General features: G+C 38.4%; 1 protein-coding gene and 1 long non-coding RNA gene across 2 annotated transcripts; one reads left to right on the forward strand and one right to left on the reverse strand.

Moving 5' to 3' along the window:
• Window positions 1-657: 657 nt before the first annotated feature.
• Window positions 658-17079, reverse strand: glis3 (GLIS family zinc finger 3). The gene is made up of 9 exons (XM_080304282.1): window positions 16662-17079; window positions 15855-16032; window positions 14628-15774; window positions 7573-7734; window positions 7361-7471; window positions 5876-6017; window positions 5602-5680; window positions 3745-3902; window positions 658-3052 (listed from the first exon to the last, which is right to left on the reverse strand). Exons 1-9 carry the CDS (start codon window positions 17026-17028, stop codon window positions 2931-2933), a joined length of 2466 nt encoding a protein of 821 aa, XP_080160408.1. The 5' UTR covers window positions 17029-17079; the 3' UTR covers window positions 658-2930.
• Window positions 10009-14487, forward strand: LOC145430027 (uncharacterized). Its single transcript, XR_013910403.1, has 3 exons — window positions 10009-10076; window positions 11622-11682; window positions 13908-14487. It is a non-coding gene; the product is annotated as an uncharacterized LOC145430027 (long non-coding RNA).
• Window positions 17080-18030: the final 951 nt, after the last annotated feature.

Below are 18030 nucleotides of genomic sequence, written 5' to 3' on the forward strand. Positions count from 1 at the left end.
AAGATATTATTGTTATTATTTGCATTGTGATCAAAGATAGAGATAGATTAATATATGGTTAATTGTAAATTTTAATAATCCCAGTAACTATTATTTGTTACAGCAAGAATCAAAGTTCTCTCTCATTGAATGTGTTTAGTTTTCTACAGATACATGTTTTTCCTTTTGCTATTGTGTTTAATCAGACTCAGAATTTAGAGAAGAAATGCTTGTCACTGTTTTATGTTTAGAACAGGCCATGATCCTTTTGGGACCATTTATACTGACAAAACAACAAAAACAAAAACAAAACTAACAAAATATAATAAAACGTGTTTGTTAGGATAATCAAGTGCTGGGATATAATGGGGGATTTTTTGTAAAATTAAAACTGAGTGAATCACTCAATTTATTAACCTGTTAATAAACTGCAATGGGTGAAGATTTGTATTCATAATTGTCCACAGTCGATGCTTTGTGTGTCTTACTCACTACTTGACAGCCATTCTCCACTGTTCTCCTTACTATTTACTGACCACAATTTAGCATTTCTGCCAAAATTCTTACTATCCATTGCATCTCACTTTGTGAACAGATATGTTGTAGTGATGCATATTGTTACTGTGCTACCTCGTGGTCTTTGGTTATGACCTTTCTGACATGCTGCAAAACAATTGGTTGTTTTAGTTAAAAGTCCATAGGCTGTTTTTTATTTTATCGTCAACAAATCACAGGGCCTATGCTAGTAAAAATTTTCAACTTGAAACATGTTATTCACTAAGATCAGATGTTTGATTCAAGTGTTCTGATTTAATTGCTCCCTTAATTTTACGAGGAGCATTTTGGTAATACCTGCACAACTTTAAAACTGGGACAAGTGAACAAACAAAAGACAGCATTGTTAAGAGGCTTCCTACAGTGTAGAAAGCTTAACCAACCACCTGTGCCCACTGCACACTGCACTGCTTTTTTTTTTTTTGATTTACAGTACTAAACAGATGCTTTTTAGAAAAGCTGTTGTTGTTGTTGCTAAGCAACTACTGAAACCCCCATCTGAAGCATGACTCTCTTGCTAAAAATTATTTTCAAGTAAAACAGTTTGTTCTTTCAATTTCAAACAAGAAGAAAGCACTGCTGTGAAGACTGTAGCCAAATGGACCCTTGCACGCTTTTTATACTGAAGCACGGCAGTTGGCAGTTAATTATTTTTGTAATTTACATTAGCTTATTGCCTTCATAATTTCCTTGTAATACTTATCACAAAGGAGTCGATCTCTTGTTCCTTTTAACTTTGTCTTGTTTTGCATAATGCAAATGAATCTAGGTATAGTTAATAATCTAACAGAGTCAAACACATAAGAACTGTTACATGAGTTTTCCTTTGAATAAGATTCATCGCTGTTATTTAAAGCAGTTTTATAAATTCACTATTCGTACTTTTTCACATGGTTTCGTGAGCCACAAAAACTCAACAACTCGTACCTTTAATTTTGTATTATATGAGTACTGTGATATTGAATATGTAAAAGCAAGCGTGTGTCCTTGTAAATGATCAGTGTGGTAAGTTTTCAAAAAAAAAAAAAAAAGTCAGTCAGAAACTTGAATGAACTGACTCACACAGTGTTTGAGAGCTGCCTAGCAAGAGAACGTTTGATTTACCTTCTCTTTCACAAACTGCTCCCAGTGTAATGATTGCATTTATGTGCCATTGCTTTTGTAAGTTATCATAACCACCAATGTTTTAAATTCTCCATTGGTGTGCCACTTTCATGTTCTATAATATAAATGCTTATAGGTTTGATCTGTGCTCGCATGCATTTGTTTTTGAGTTTTCTTTTAATGTATATACATGCCATAAACCTGCCTTAGACTGCAGATGAAAATTAGCCTGTTCATTCAAATCATTTACACATTTGACCCAAGCACTCGTGTTAATTACTCTCCACTGTTCCTAAAACAAGCAATCCTCCAAACAACAAAACACATAAACACCACGTCGGTGGTTTTGCATGCAAGATGTTAACTGATTTTGAAATCATATGGGTTGCTGCAGATTTAAAAAGTACCTTTATGTCAATTGCGAATACAATATATTTTTGTGCTTGCTTGTTTGCGTGGTAATAAAACTTAAAAACCCTTCCACTACCAGCTCAACCCAAAGCAACCCCCCCCCCCCCCCAAAAAAAACAAAAAAAACAAAAACCCAACAACATGTTTTTAGATGTCCATTTAAAATCAGTGGTGCAGATGAAGGTGTTAGTGTTTGATACACACCAAAGAATCTTCTGAAGTGATCCACATGGTTTATCACAAATAGTAAGGTCATCATTTTCACAAATTCTGGCACACAGGCTCATTTACCAGTTGTGGGTTCCACAATGTCATTTTCTTGCTGTGTGGACACAAACTGTAGTAAGGAAAAAGCTTAATAAAAAATATTTAAAAACATTTAAAATCATTGTTCACTCACAGCTCAAACAACAGCTCATGAACATCATAGTCAAAGGCATTCTTGCTACGTAGTTACACAGCCATGATTCTAAGAAAAAACCTTAATAAACGGTTCCTTGCATACTTTGATCGCAGTGTTCAATATTATGCAAAATGCCAACATAAACTACTCAAAGTGCTCACTACTTGTTGCACACAAGTGAGGAAATAACCTAAATTACTCTAAACATAAAAATCTTCGAGGCACAGACATTAATTTACATTGATTACTGAGAATAGGAGCCTGGGTGTTGAGTCAGACAGTACGGTACATTTACAGGAATTTAGTCGCAGTTGGGTGTAAGAGTCAATTCCTCAATTTTGACTTAACTAGGGGAGCTGTTTTATGATCCAATGTTCTTTTGTAAAAGAAGCTTCCTCCAGGTTCCAGTGTCACGTATGTCTTCTTCTCATTAAACACAGAGCGGTTCAAAAGGAAAGGAACCCACACGTGAGCCAGATCATCCCTCTGTATAGATGCAGGAGATGTGACTTGTGTCCTGGTCCATCACACTGAAGAAATCCCCTCCATGTAATTCTTGATTAGCAGCTAAAGTTTCTGCTTGATAGTGGACACCAAATCCTGCACACACACACACACACACACACACACACACACACACACACACACACACACACACACACACACACACACACACACACACACACACGGAAATATAAAAATACATGCATTTATGTAGAGGTTATTTAAAGATTTGCTTGATTCACATTGTTAGGATGATTACGAGCTGAAGAGAGGCCGTCATTAAAGGTATGAATGTGCATACGGTCATAAGCAAATATTCCATTAGAGAACAAGCCACATCACCCTTTCATTCTTACTATGACAAAGAGCACAATTTAAGAATGTAGTTTTTAGATACTATAATGCTATAATCCAATAGAAAAGCAGCATTAAACCTAAAAAACAGTTTCTGAACACCTTATAAACAACACCGTCGTTGTTAAGACTGGGAGGGGGGGAGAGGTAAGGTGATATCTATTTAAAGGTACACAAAGTGAAGCTGCCTGATTATGTCTAACTAGAAAAATCACCAGCCACCTGCTACACATCATAAAAATAAAGATAAACTGCACGATTATTGTGCATGTGAGAAAATCCATTTAAACAGACTGTCAAACCGCCCACACATTTGCTAATAGGCTCTTCACATTCTCAGAAAAAACAACAACAACAAAAAAAAACCTCCCTTCGGGCGTAACTGCGTTTACATGAGTATTTTGACAAACTTGAAGAATAATGTGATTTCAAACCTGGGCTGCGATTTGCCATGTCAGGAGGCTGGCTAACCTGCTTCAAATCACAGCTGTTCTGCAGGGATGTCCCACAGGGAGGATGCGGGAGGCAGGTGGAAGAACAAGGTCTGCACTGGTCCCCAGGGAAGAGCTGGCAAGGGGAAGGATCAACAAACCTGAAATATTTCACAGTAAAATGAATACTCTTGTTTGTAGAATTAAGATCATTTTATATAAATTAGCTTAGCTTAGCTTTTTTTTTTTTTTTTTTTTTTTTATATATTGCTTGTATTTTACAAACCACTTAAAAGAATGGAGAACATCTCCTGCTGTCATCTCAAACTCAATCTTTGCTACATTCATGTAATGAATGAAGAATTACAGCTTTCACTTCATATGTGGCACGACTTCCCATGCAGCTGGCTTCACCTTTTTCTCTTTTTAATTCTCTGCCTAACATAACTTTTGTTCGCCAGTGAAGACACGTGCGCTCTTTATTTTCTGCTCTGAATGGAAAAGCATGTGCAATGCTGCTAATCTCAGGTTTTTAAGTTACAGAGTTCATGCAGATTCATTCGCTGTGATTGGTAGTTCGTCTAAGCATAACATATGTACTCTGTCGGTACCTAATGATGTATTACACCATGCCATCTACACACTGCAATCTGTGCAGCACAAGCTCATTCATGCTATTATCAACCATCACAGTGTAAGCAAAACAGTCTGCCTGCTTTACTCCAGGCAACGTGCATTTTCTTTTAATCTTCATATATTACTTTCTACCAGTCAGAAATAGTCATCAACATTACTTTTATAAATATACAGGGTTTTTTGTAATTGCAGAAAGAGTACATTTAAATATCATCCAAGGCCCACTGCAGTCTACTCCTCTGCTTTTATTTGGGCCAAGTAACACATTAGCATGTCTGCTTGTGTCTATCAAGTTTATCAAGTATAAACAGGCCAAAGCTTGCAGACAATCCACAGACTGAGTGGAAACTGAAAGGAAACACAGAAAAGTGTACAAAAATGGCAACCAGGATTTTACAATTGATTTAACGTCTAAAAGGTAATTACAGCACCCTCTCCTCCCATTCAACCTTAAATTGTATTTTTGGGGATTTTATGATTCACTTATTGAATTCCTCAGCTACTCTTGTCGGTGGCTATAGCATCCATTAATGCTAGCAGTTGAGACCAATGAGGCAAAGTAAGGTTTTCTTTCACATGCTGAATGTCCACACCGCGTCCTGCAGTGAATGCTTCGGCCTACCGCTGATATTAGGACAATAAATGCCAGCAAGGAGTCGTGAGCATCTGGCTGCTCGGGACGACAGAAATCCTTTATCACATGCATTGAAGTGTATAGATGAAGGGATGTTTTCCTATGGGTCCACAAGTAAAATGAGTTGCTGGTCATCCCCCCCCCCCAAAAAAAAAAGAAAAAAAAGAAAAAAAAGAAAGAAGCCTCTCCTCTGCCATATGATCCACCCACACACCAAATAAAAAAAGAACGGCAACAACAAGAACAAAAAACAACTAGCCTTTGGACTCCTTCATCAGGGTGGTTTCTTTTAAACTTATTCTGATTATGAGCTTAGAGTCTTGAATCCATGACAACCAATGTTTAAGTCGACTGTTTCAGTTAATCAAGAGAGAGAAACAGAGAGAGAGAAAGGTTTGTGAAGAATTTAAATCAGTCATGGTTAGACTTCTAACTGTGCCAGTGGGAATACAAAATGAAAAGACGACACCAATACTGAAGCTAATGTGTTTTAATTTCACAGTATTAAATATAAAACATGAAAATGAAGCTATTCCTATAACAGTGAGATGATTATAATGACATTAAACAAAATCTAGATGGAGCAGTACCTATAATTATCTTGCAAGGAGGAGGAGATCAACAGACCCAGGTGAGGATTGCTGCAGGAGTCTTCTCCCTGTGGAGCAGCTGAGGAACAGGGATGACAGACACTTCAGGGCTGTCCACCACAGCCTAAATCTAATGGATAAACCTATTATGTGCACATGGTTGCAGGGACATATGCTTACTTTACACCCCCCCCCCCCCTTTAATGCAAAGATAGAGATATATATATATATATATAACTTTGCATTAATGCAAAGAGCTACAGCTTACACATACCGGAGTATGACTCATGGGAGGCACCAGGCGATAGGCTCAAGTTGTTGTCTAGCTTTGCGAGAGGAGAGAGGCTTGGCTGCAGAGGGTGGATGGTTAAACAGTCTGTCAGGGTGTCCTGGGTCACATCAGCAGTGGATTTTATCTATACAAATAAAAAGTAAGCACAAACAACATAAGGAGTGATGATAACAGTTCAGTATTGGCATTGTTGTAATAGTTAGTGTCTAGTTCTACAGCTATTAAACATTTATAATGAATAGTTTTGAAATGTTATGAAATAATGTGTGATGAGCTTTAGTTTTCTTTTTATGTGTGAGTAAAACACCTTCAAGTCTCTCATATTTGACATTATTTTCATGCCTGATGTGACAGGTCACATTGAGCACTTGTTATTTTTTGAATGTTTAAATGCTAACATGGAAAGTCAGTCATACAGAGTGAAGTTTAGCTATTATTTTCTATGAAAATAAACAAAAGCTATATTAAGGTTAATTCAAAGCATCTTCAGTGGGAATCCGGCCAAGATATGACGCATGCCAAACCATTCTGGACCTAGTTTCATCACTTCAGTATCTGAGAAAGCCCTTTTAATTGTACTTTGGACTCAAGCCCATTTACGGCCTTCATAAATTCACAAAGACGGAGAAAAAAAAAGGCTATAAGATCCTCGTGAGTGTTGCTATATTGTATATGGCAAAGATTCTGCACGTGTCGTTAATCTCAAACAAATATAAAATCCAGCTGTTCTTGAAAATCACATGTACAACAAAGATTCGTTATTTAACTTCTAAATGAAAAAAGTTGAGAAGATGCAAGACTTTTATAAAGTGTCACCTTTTTTTAGTAACAACTTATCTTCTTTTGTCCGTATCTATGGCGACAGAAACTTTGGGTGCTAAAGAGCATCGCTCCCATTCGTGGCAAAATCCAAACTGCAACACTTGTGGGCTCTAAAGAGAAACTATATAATGGAGTGGCCTTAAGTGTAAAATAAAGGCTGCGAAATAGAACAAACTACAAAACTGCATGTAGCTTTTGTGCACGTTATGCCAATGTTAACATAAGTATATTGCTAGTTATTTTTATTTAACAGCTTGCACACCTACATGTAAGTTAATAAAAGTCAAGTTGAAGTGAAGTACATTTTTCTGCGTACGTTTAAGTTGCAGAGTAAACAGAGTGGGATGGAAGGCACTTCACATTGAGTTAATTAAGATAAAAGAAAGCACAATGAAATGAAACGTGTAGCTCTCTCATTAACGTGGTCTCTTCTCTCTTCATAATTTAACAATTGAAAAAAAGTGTGGTAGTCCTCACTCACTGAGGTTCACATAAGGTCTTTTATTAATCCAGTTTAATTTTTCAGTCAGTGATCGGTACGTTGTTCACTCAGTGTGATGTTTCTGGGTATTAATACTCTGCATTGTAGGTAATGTATTGGCAAGAACAACTCTCTTTGCAGTGTTATGGAGACATGGTACTTGCCTTCTTTCGTAAGTGTCGTTCTTTTGTTGAGTGGGATTTCATATGTTTCCTCAAGGAGCTGGGATCAGTGTAACGCTTTGCACAGCCAGGCACCTGGCATGCATATGGCTTCTGCACAAGCACGTATAAACACACACGTAAGCCCGCGATGATGCAAATTACTGAAATACCATGCATAATTGTACATATGTTGTTGCTGGGTTGCCACTCACTGTGTCCAGGTGTGTACGCTGGTGCTTAGCTCTGTCACTCGAGTTGCTGAAAGCCTTGTGGCAGCCTGGGTGTTGACAAAGGTAAGGTTTTTCCCCCGTGTGGCTACGCAGGTGGATCTTTAGATTTTCGAGCCGAGAGAAAGCCTTGTTGCAACCTTCGAACTGAAAATACAGTAAAAGTGTTTTCACAGATTAGCAGCATTTTAAATAGCACTTTAAAAAAAATAGTCCAATGTGTTGTTGAGTATGTGTTTGGCATATCAGTGTCTGACAAAAGGCAGCTGACCTAAGAGAGCGAAGAAATACTGAACAGAAAATTTACTGTCCATTATTTTTAGCTGACATTCAAGTAAGCCTTACTGTTCACTGCTAGTTTCATGGATGACTGGAGATGAGCTCTGAATCAGTAACACCTCAGAATGGACAAATACTTGGGGGAGACTGAGGTGATTTTACAGCAAGTTTGTTATGTAATCAGAATTAGAACTTGCTGTAGTGAACTGCAAGTTCAGTTTTTAATATCATGCAAGAACACTGTCATCTACGTACAAAGGTTGTAATCATTGTGTGGAATTGTACATATAAATCAAATGTTTTGAAAAATGGTCTTGAGTGTTTGGAAAGCGTTAGGATTTATTTTTGTTGGAAAAAAGGCACATACAACTACAGTCCACTGAAAAAGTATTTGATCCCTTTTTCATTTCTTAGTTTTTGCACATTTGTCACTCTTGAGTGTTTCAGATAATCAAACAAATTTTAATATTAGACAAATATAACCCAAGTGAATAAAAATGGTTTTAAATAATGATTTTGGTTATTAAGGGAAAAAAAACTATCCAAACCTACCTGGCCCTGTGTGAAAAAGTAACTGCCCCTCCCCTCCGAGTTAACTGCTTAACCACATTTTTTTGGGGGGAAAGCTGAGTATAGTGACCTTTTTCACATATATAGGACCTGGTAGCCCTGGATAGCTTTTTTCCTTAACAAAATAAATCATAAAAGCATGATTTATATAGCATTTTGTATTTACTCAGGTAATCTTTCCTAATATTAAGATAATCTGAAATATTTAGGTGTGACAAATTTGCAAAAGTACTAGAAATTAAGAGGAATAATTATATATAATTATATATAAAAATATAATTAATAATAATAACAGAATGGTAATCCATTCAACAAGCCCTCGCTCTCTATGCTCAACCTTGGGAAACAGTAAAAGCTCCTGAAAAGATCATTCTTTGTCAAAATAAACTTTTTTTTTTTTTAAATAAACCCTTCTCCTCTGAAGCTCTGCATCATAGTCCCCCCCCCCCCCCCGGTTTACATTTCTCACAAATACAAAATTTGAGGTAAATTAATACCTTTGATGCTGGTAGCAACACCAGCAGGGGTCAGTGTTTATACACTCATACATCTATTGTTTTTGTTCTTGTGTGTTTTCAATCTTCTGCCTTGTATCACCTTGACAGCAGTTGGTTGCAACAAAAAAAAAAGAAAAAAGTAAAAGAAAAAAGTTGACTTATTAGTAGACTTGATAGATTTACTGTAAATCTGATGACTAAAAATTAAAGAAATACACTGCAACAGCATCATACACATGACCTCCCACATGCTCAGTGGCTGGAGTTTCTGGAAAATACTAATGCCCTGGTAATTCCAACGAAGAAAACAACTACTTCTGCAGTATAATGTGACCACACTGACTTCATTGTGGAAATATGTGACTCATCAAAGCTTGTCTTTGGTAAGGCCAGGACCTTACTCTCCTTCTTCCTGCTCACAGGGGGGTTTGGAATGTCTTTAGTAAGCCTCATGGACAAAACACATAGACCATGTCTGATATTGTTATTTTTCCTCCAACACTGAATTCCTCACATACTGATACCTCTCAGTCATCACTGCCGAGGCTAAATTAATTGCTAATCTTTTTTCATCACGACTGCTAATTATTATCAACATCTATTCTCTAGAACACTAACGAGCACATACTGTTTGCAATTAACCTCACAACAACATATTTTTCACATCACAGTTTGCTAAATGTTTCCAGCAAAACTATTGTTCCAACTCGCTGTTATGCCGATCATTTTTTGCACGTTGCACGGAAGCTGGAAAACGCATTTGGTCCAGGCTGCCGAAGACCGGATACAAAGAATTCGTAATAATTTCTTCAGGCAAATTCACTGCATTAAAAACGTAACAAAACGGTACAATGGAACAACCAATCAAATGCTTTACATAACCTCTTTCAGTGCATGAGAATAATGGAGCACTCTTTCCAATTCTGATTGTTCCCTTACAAAGGGTTGCATTGGCAAAATAGACCAATCCTAAATACACGGTAAAGAAAAGAATTAACAAAATACCCCCAAACCAAATTGCCTCTAGAAAAAAAAACAGCACAGACAGAGATAAATAGTCTCTCAGAGCCACAGTGGACAGACAAGTGAGAACCAGCATGCAGCTGAATCCCTGCCAGGACTCCAGGACTATCTGAAGGGAAGGTAACTGTGTAACTCTCTTTCTTTCTGTCTGTCTCACGAAGCTCTCATAAAGCATAGGGGGCTTTTTAGTCTGTAACAAGGGACATTTGGCCTGAAAAGAAAGCAGTATGGCTCCTCAGTGTTGATGAGTGTTACAGCCAGCTTCTGACAGGCCCTGGCAGGTACTAATGCCCTGGCTGAACAATGACAGCTCCAGTCTGTGCCAGCAGACTCTGCCCGGTGCCCAGTGTTACTCTGAGGTCAATTCACTCTGGAATCCACTCTTCGCTGTTTCACAAGTGATATTTCTGCTCCTTTCTTGATCGTATTGACTACTATTGTTTTTTCTCTCTCTGCCGTCACTTACTTCTAAATTTCACATGGAATTTAACATTTTAAGTGAGACTCTGCAGCCTCTCAGAAAAACACAAACAAACAAAAATAATATGAATTATTTTGAAGTGATGACTGAGTTAGATCACTCTGAACTATTGTAAAAATGGCTCTTAAAATGTTGCCAGACCTGAAATCTCATCAGGCATGCCTTTAGTGGCATTGGCAAGTGATCAGGTTACAAGTGGCTCATGTAAGGACATTTAAAGTGAAGAAACTCCAATTTCATCATCATACATCGAAAAAAGACACTGGCTGATATTGAAGGAAAAGCAAGAAAAATTAATTCTTTTTTTTATTTGATATACACTATTATCAATCTGTCATATTTCAAATTCTGATTAATGAAAATTAGGTAAGGTAAGTAAGATGGATATATTTTTTAAATTATTACGTTCAGAGTTGTGGTGATATTAGAAAACACTGCTTCCACAATGTACAAGCGACTCATACCAGAGAACGAGGCATGTCTCTACCACCTGAGGAGCCATGCAATCTGTGCAAACAGCACAGAATATATATAAAAAAACAAATAAATAAAAATAATCCTGCTGCCACATCATTGCTGTGAAAATCTGTTGTTTGGACTCAAACTATCCCTTTAAAATCTTACATGCTTAAATCATAGAGACGCACAAACCCAGGCATACATTAACAAACTCATCAATCATCATTAAACAGACTGTCAGATATCAGGTGCAAGTCTGGGCCTGCCCTATCTTTACTGTGTAACAAGAGCTACCTCTTTGTTGTGGTGCGGGCTTGAACATTTCATAAACCTATAAAGCATTTTTTTTTTACCTGCCAGTAATTCCCTGAGAAAAGCAAGGCTCTACATCCTGGATGTCAGTTTCTCTAAATATAAATGTATCAGTTGCTCTCCTAACTTTTCTCACTTTGTTCTAATATCTAGCAAAAACCTTATTAATAACCTTTGAATTGTTTTCTGGTTAATGAATATGTTCATATAAGCAGAGAAAAAAAAGAATGAATTACAGCAATAATGTTTAGCCATGACCTTAAATAAAAATATCTTATTAAGGCACATGCGCAATACGTTTAAATGTGTTTTCTCCATATTCTTAGAATTATTCTGTTGCAGACGTCGTATCAGTTCTGCTTTTAGGAAGTAGGCTGTACCCACTGGATTGAATCATTATTGAATGATTACAGGGAATGCAAACCCATCCAATGATTGCAACCCCATGGCAACAGACCTGGTTTCAACTAATAAGTGAGTATTTTGGATCAAAAGGTCGACAGCAGGCATGCACGCTGTTAAAAATTAACTTGATGAAAGCAGCGACATGAAGCATGTTTGGCCGGTGGTTTGTTAATTAATCAACTTACTTTGGTATTTTCACAGCGAGAGTGATGACAAAGCAAAGCAGATAATACAATTCAAACATTTTATTTTACCTGCCTGACTATAAGTAAAAGTGAAGAAGTGTTGATAGTATCAACCTTTTTATTACTTTGGTTTAAAATTTAATATTTCAACAATTACCAAACGTGTTGGGTCCAGACATTTAATGGTCCGAGGTAACATATTCTACTGATTTTAGTAGTTTGACATTTATGTCTTTTCATAAAACATCTCAACAAATAGTGGCTGAAGAGAGCCACATTATCCAGGCAATGAGTCCTCACTACTTCAGCGATCCCCTTGAACCAACCCTCATTTCTTTATATTTTGCCAGACTTTGTTGTAATTTTTTTTTAAAGTGGTCTTGAGTAATAGTTCTCCAGGCTTTCAAAGTTTTCTAATTGCTTTTTTAAAAACTCATTTTCAGTTTTAATCCTTGTACCTGTTTCTTAAGCCACTTGACATCGATTTATGAATCATACAAGACTAAATAGCGACCTTACTCAAGGGATGAACAGGTTGTACTCAACAAAGAACAAATTTTAAATTGTATCTTTGTGAACTTCTTTACTAGCAGCCTGTCACAAAAACATGTAATTTGTTCCCATTTCTTTAGTAAAACTGAATAACTGAAAAAGATAAGTCCATGGAAAATGCCAAAAAATAAAATTGTATTTTTTTTCTGATGTGAAGGACAAAAGAAAAAGTTGCAAACTTAAAAAAAAAAGGCCAAACTCTAAAGCAGAACAGTATCTAAAAGTCACGTCCTTAAAAAACAGAAAAAATTTCCAGCAAAAACCGGGCATAGGACCTAAGAGATCCATCTGGCCCTTCAGTTGGTCCATCTACTGTTCATTGAAGCCTCATCAGAAATTCTTAAGGAAGGGAGAAAAGGGTGAAGTATGCCAAATTACACAAGAACTGGCCTGAAAATCAGTAGCAACAAGTCTTGTGAAGAAATTGCTCCATACTTTAAATTAAATTATTTTCCTCACCAATATGAAAAATGTCAGGAGACAGGTACAACAGTTAGTGCCTATAGTCATCTGTCTCTGTTATGGTGTTGGTGATGGTCACAGTGTCAACACAAAAAATACTATCACCAAGTACCAGATTTTAATCCACCATGCAGTGCTATATGGAAAGGAACTGACTGCCAGTGGCTTCATATTCCAGCATGACTCTGATGGCAAACACACTGCCAGTTCAATGAATGCATGCCCAAACTATCAGTCATGGATTGGCCTCCGCAGTGCCCGGAGCTCGACATTATTGAAGCACTTTGGGATCATTGTGAAAGTGAACAGAACAAAAAGTAAAACGCATTGAACGTCCTCCAAGAACTCTGTAGAACTATTACAAAGACTACTTAAATAAATCACATGAAAGCTGCCTAAGAGAGTTCAATCCATTATGAAGAATAAAGGTGAATAACAGCGATCATACCAAATATTGATTTTCAAGCTCATCAGAATTGTATAAACTGTCTTTTTGCCTCATGAACTAATTTTCCATGTATGTCTGAGCATGTTTAAATTAGTCACTGCGCCTGTTTCCAATTTTCCAAGCAAAATATAAAGAAATGCAGGGTGACTCAAGCTGTTTACTACAGGAAATTGTCCACTGAAAAGGCAACATAAAACTTGATATAACTAGACATATTGGCTATTGTTATTGATCATCAACCTTTTTCTCCTGTACTGCCAGACATTAAAAATTTTAAAGTATCTTTAGACCTAACCTTATTATAATATTTTCTTATGAGGATGACTTGTAACTACCATTATCCCAACAGGCCAATTTAGAAGAAACTAGAAGATGTTATCACAAATTTTTGTATTACAATTTTTCTGTTAAAAGCTTATGAAAAGATAATATCTGCTTAATATTTACATGTTATCATTTAGCTCAAAGCACAGCCTGAATTGAAATCTCTGAGTGAATACAACAACGGCAAAGATGGTGGTAGAAGTATAATTTTTTACTGGTAAATGATGGCTGCCAAGTTTTGTGACTTACTTCTAGAAGGAATTTGGTGCAACAATGTGAATATGGACTCATAGACTTGTTTTTACATTGGATTTTGACTCTAGGATGGAAAAAACAACCAGTAAATAGATTATTAAACCGCAACAGATCTAAGAGAATTACATCACTTATCTCGGAGACACAAATCTTCAATCAATAATCATGGATGGATAAAGTCTGTCTCACTAGCCAAACAGCTCCTGACTACAGGGCATCAACCTCCCCAGAACCACCGCCAAGTTTGTCAGATGGTGACCTGGCAAACTCCTGGCAGCTGACAGGCAGAGTCGCTACGAGAGGGCTGTGGTGCCATGCCAGATCTAAAGTTCTGTTCTGTGCCTCCTTTGTGCTGATATAATACGGATATAATGGAGTTAACTCCCATGTCAATTATCACAGAGCTGTGCTAATTATTCCATGGCTTAAGTTAGAAGAAGAGAGGGACCCTATATTTCTGATCTAAACACTGGCTATAAACTCAGAGCACATGAAGGAATTTGCTGGAAACTAGGCACGGTGGCTTTGAAGCAACAATCCGAACTGAAAGCAGCGAGCCTTGACATTCATTGTCTACTTGCTTTGACTGTATTTACTCAGTTTTTTTCACCAGTTGAGTAAAATAAATATTCATCTGATTAAAAGCAAGCTTTGCTATCTGCGTGTTGTTTCAAGTGAGATAGCGTGCAGCATTTTTGTTTTTTCAAAAGGCAATGAAAAAAAAAGTAAAATATTGAATTTAGTTGCATGAAAACTTGAATGAATATAGAAATGTCTGCAAGATATACCGAGCATTTGTTGGGTTTTTCTCCTGAATGGACCCTCATGTGGATAAGAAGCTTGTATCGTGCATTGAATGGCTTGAAGTTGCGTGGACAGGCTGCCCAGTAACATGTGAAATCCTCAGCCTTCCGCTGGTCCACATGCAGCTTTTCTATGTGCCTTACCAACTCCTCCTTTTGGTCATAAACTGCATTGCAGTCCAACCACCTGCAGCAGTGAGCCCCATACTCCTCCAGTTCTCCTTCTTCTTCCTCCAGCATTGGAATCTGGGGTAAAAAACTGACCCCGTGCCTGGGATGGACTGGGGGAATGGCACCCTTTGTGACAGGCTCCTGAGTAAGGGGCTTTTTTTTGCACTGATGTCTGGAGAGGTGAATGTGCTGGTGTGAGTAGTAGGGTGGTGGAGGCCCATGTGGAGGAGTGGATTCTGAGACAGGAGTCAACAGCGATGGGTCTAACTGTAGAGGTAGCAGCATTTTATTGGCGGCTGGGCTGCAGCTGTCTGAGGTCTTCTCCAGCACCCCTTCTTCATCTGGGAGGCACTGCTGTTCCACCACCATGTTAGCCATCTGGCTTTCCAGGCCCATTCCCTCCTCAAGCATCTGCATATTTCCACATGTCGACTGCGGGGCCAGAGCTTGTGAAGAGCCTGTCATGCTGTACAGATGGCTCTGTGGGATGCAGCGGCCTCTCACGCCCAGGAAGTGACCGTAACTCTCGGACTGAACAGGTGAGAGTGTGGGGTGGGAGGCTGGAGAGGTATAACCGTTGATATATGCTACAAGTGAGGTAGGTGATGTGCGTATAATGGAGTTAAAATCTATACCCATGACATCTGACAAAGGCGACATGGAGAGTGCTCTCTTCTTAGCGCGTGTCTGTCTGGGGCTTCCGGCCTCACCTGCAAAGAGGTATGAAGGCAAGGAGGCAGAAGTGCTTGTGCCACCGGATATGGTCGTGCCCGACATGGCTGTGCCAGGAGAAAGGCTGAGCTGCTCGCCGCCCTCGCTGGCTTGGGCAGAGCACTGAGGTAATCCCAGAGGAGGAAGCACACGGTAACCATATGGCCAGTCATGTCTGCCACTAAACATTGACTGTGTTTCAAACAGACTGAGGGTGGTGGATGCCAAGGATTCTCTGGACAGTAAGGACCTGAAAAAAACGGTTGTGATTCACTTGAGCAACACTCTTAACTCTTTTATCGGCACATAACATTTACTGATATCACTCACCTGGTGTCAGAGTAGGGAACCGGCACACTGTGAGACTGCAGAGGAGGGTGAGGCACTGCGGGTCCTGCAGTATATGGCTGGCCTTTGACAAGAGCCATGGGACTGCTGGTCACTGTTACATTAACAGCAGCTGCTTGACCAAATACATCCATGGTAGGCCCAGACAGAGAGCAATCTGCTGGACACAAGCCCAGAATTAAATAAGCAAAATATCCACAAGGGATATGCAAGCTAAGCAAAAACAAATGTTCACAAATCAGTTTAAAGCTTTGCAATAACATTACGCCACTGTCAGGAAAAGCCACTGAAAACAATAATTCAAACTGAAATACCGCACATTAAGTGGGCTGTTCTTTAACTAATATTATAGAGCAGATTATTTCCCTCACCAACCAGGACAGAGACACTATCTGCTCTGTTAATCACTAATGAGCTCTTCATCTGCTTGCACTTTTCTGTGGAAAACTGCACTTTTAGGCCCTGTGCTTGGTAAATTGTTAGTAAATATGAGAACAAGATGTCTAACAAAAGGAAAAAAAATACAGAAGATGTCAAGAATGCAGAGGAAAAGTACACCTTTGGCTCCAGGGAAGGGAAGAAGTTTGAAAACATTATTGCTATTGTTTTATTTTTTATTTTTTTATGGGATATGTGCACCCTGATTTCTCAGTTAAAATTGAGACAGATTGTGTGCTGAGCTGGGCTTTCAGAGTATTGCACTGTTTTAAAGCTAGAAAGTCTCATTTACATTTTCCTCACACAAGTGGGTTAGTTACAGTTGGGTAGACTTTTTTTTTTTTTTTTTACCTTTAAAGCTGTCAGAGAGTCTTGTCTGTATGGCAGTTGCCCCTTTTGTGTTTATAGGATGTTGAGTAGGTGGTTGCTGGTGTGGGGATCTACTCGGCATGTTGAGATGTTTTCCATTGGTCAACACCTGTCTGCGAAGACTCAGGCTTGGCAGCATAACATGAGTTTCACCCTGTTCTTCAGAGGCAAAGGAATGAACTGTCCCTCTTTTCACTTTCTGCATTCTCCCAGAAGAGGAACTAAGGTTGCTCTGCTGAGAGGAAGATACAGGCATCCTGATGGACTGGGACTGGTGTCCTCTGATCACACTTAGCGATGGGGACACACTACAAGGTGACACCAGGAGCTGACACCCTTTCCCGCTCATGGCTATGACAGATTTCCCAAAAGTCTGGAGTGCAGAAGGAAGCTGATTCAAGTAGTTGTGTTTGCTTTATACAGAAACTGGTAAACCAAGGCTCACACCTAGGAAATAACCCAAGCACAACAAAACATAAAACATACTGTATGTGTGCAATAACATATCTAAATAAAGCATTTTAAAAGTAAACCAACAATGTATAGTCTGTGTACTTTGGCACAGAACCACTCAACCATAACTAGCTCTGTATATTTGTAATAAGATTACAATGTTTCCTCTTGAAAACCTAAAAGCATATTGATCATCAAGCAAAGCTATCCTAGAATAAAACATGGTTAATTCAAATAAAAACATGATCAGTAAGTGTTAATGTATTCAGGACCATAAACAGGAACTTTCTTACACGTAACGTAAGCCTATAGTGTTTTCACTTTTCTATACTGAAAGCATCTACTCATCTAAGAAAGTGCTCAAACTGGTTAAAACTATGACCTCTGCAGTGAAGTTTTGGGTTCGCTATAATTCATGACGCATGAATTTACCTGCGGCTGCTGCTGTTGTTGTTGTCGCAAATACTTTCCCCTCAAGTTTCATGTCAGGATGAATGGCTCCTCCAGTCCTCCGCTGTGACTGTAATCCGGGTAACTACCGGGTGATCAACTGTCGCGTTTCTCTCGGTGTGCGCGGAGCAGGGCAGCGAACCCTCTGCGGAATCCGCGGCGTCCCAGCTCACTCCGTTTCCAGGAACTTTCCCGATTACTCTTTTGCCCTTGACACGGCATTATATCAGCGACGTCATTTCAGACTGAGTGCACCTTAAGAGTCAATAATTAAATTTTTTTTGTAGCCCTTAATGTGCTTGTGAGCGTGCACGCGAGGCAACGCGTTCAGGTGAGCGCACGCGCCACCGTGATAAATTTTTAACACATATTCTTTATCACATATATATTTAAATATGTACTTGTTACAGAAAAACTCTCAACTATGTATTTATTTTTCTAAAGTCGT

Source organism: Astatotilapia calliptera, chromosome 7 (assembly GCF_964374335.1).
Source record: "Astatotilapia calliptera chromosome 7, fAstCal68.1, whole genome shotgun sequence".
NCBI classification, from domain to species: Eukaryota; Metazoa; Chordata; class Actinopteri; order Cichliformes; family Cichlidae; genus Astatotilapia; species Astatotilapia calliptera.

Coding starts and splice junctions, on each gene's coding strand:
- glis3 (XM_080304282.1), bottom strand. CDS start 17,028: ATGAGCGGGAAAGGGTGTCAGCTCCTGGTGTCACCTTGTAGTGTGTCC. Junction 15,775..15,854: donor GTTCCCTACTCTGACACCAG/GTGAGTGATATC, acceptor CGTTTTTTTCAG/GTCCTTACTGTCCAGAGAAT. Junction 5,681..5,875: donor CTCCCATGAGTCATACTCCG/GTATGTGTAAGC, acceptor CCTGTTCCTCAG/CTGCTCCACAGGGAGAAGAC.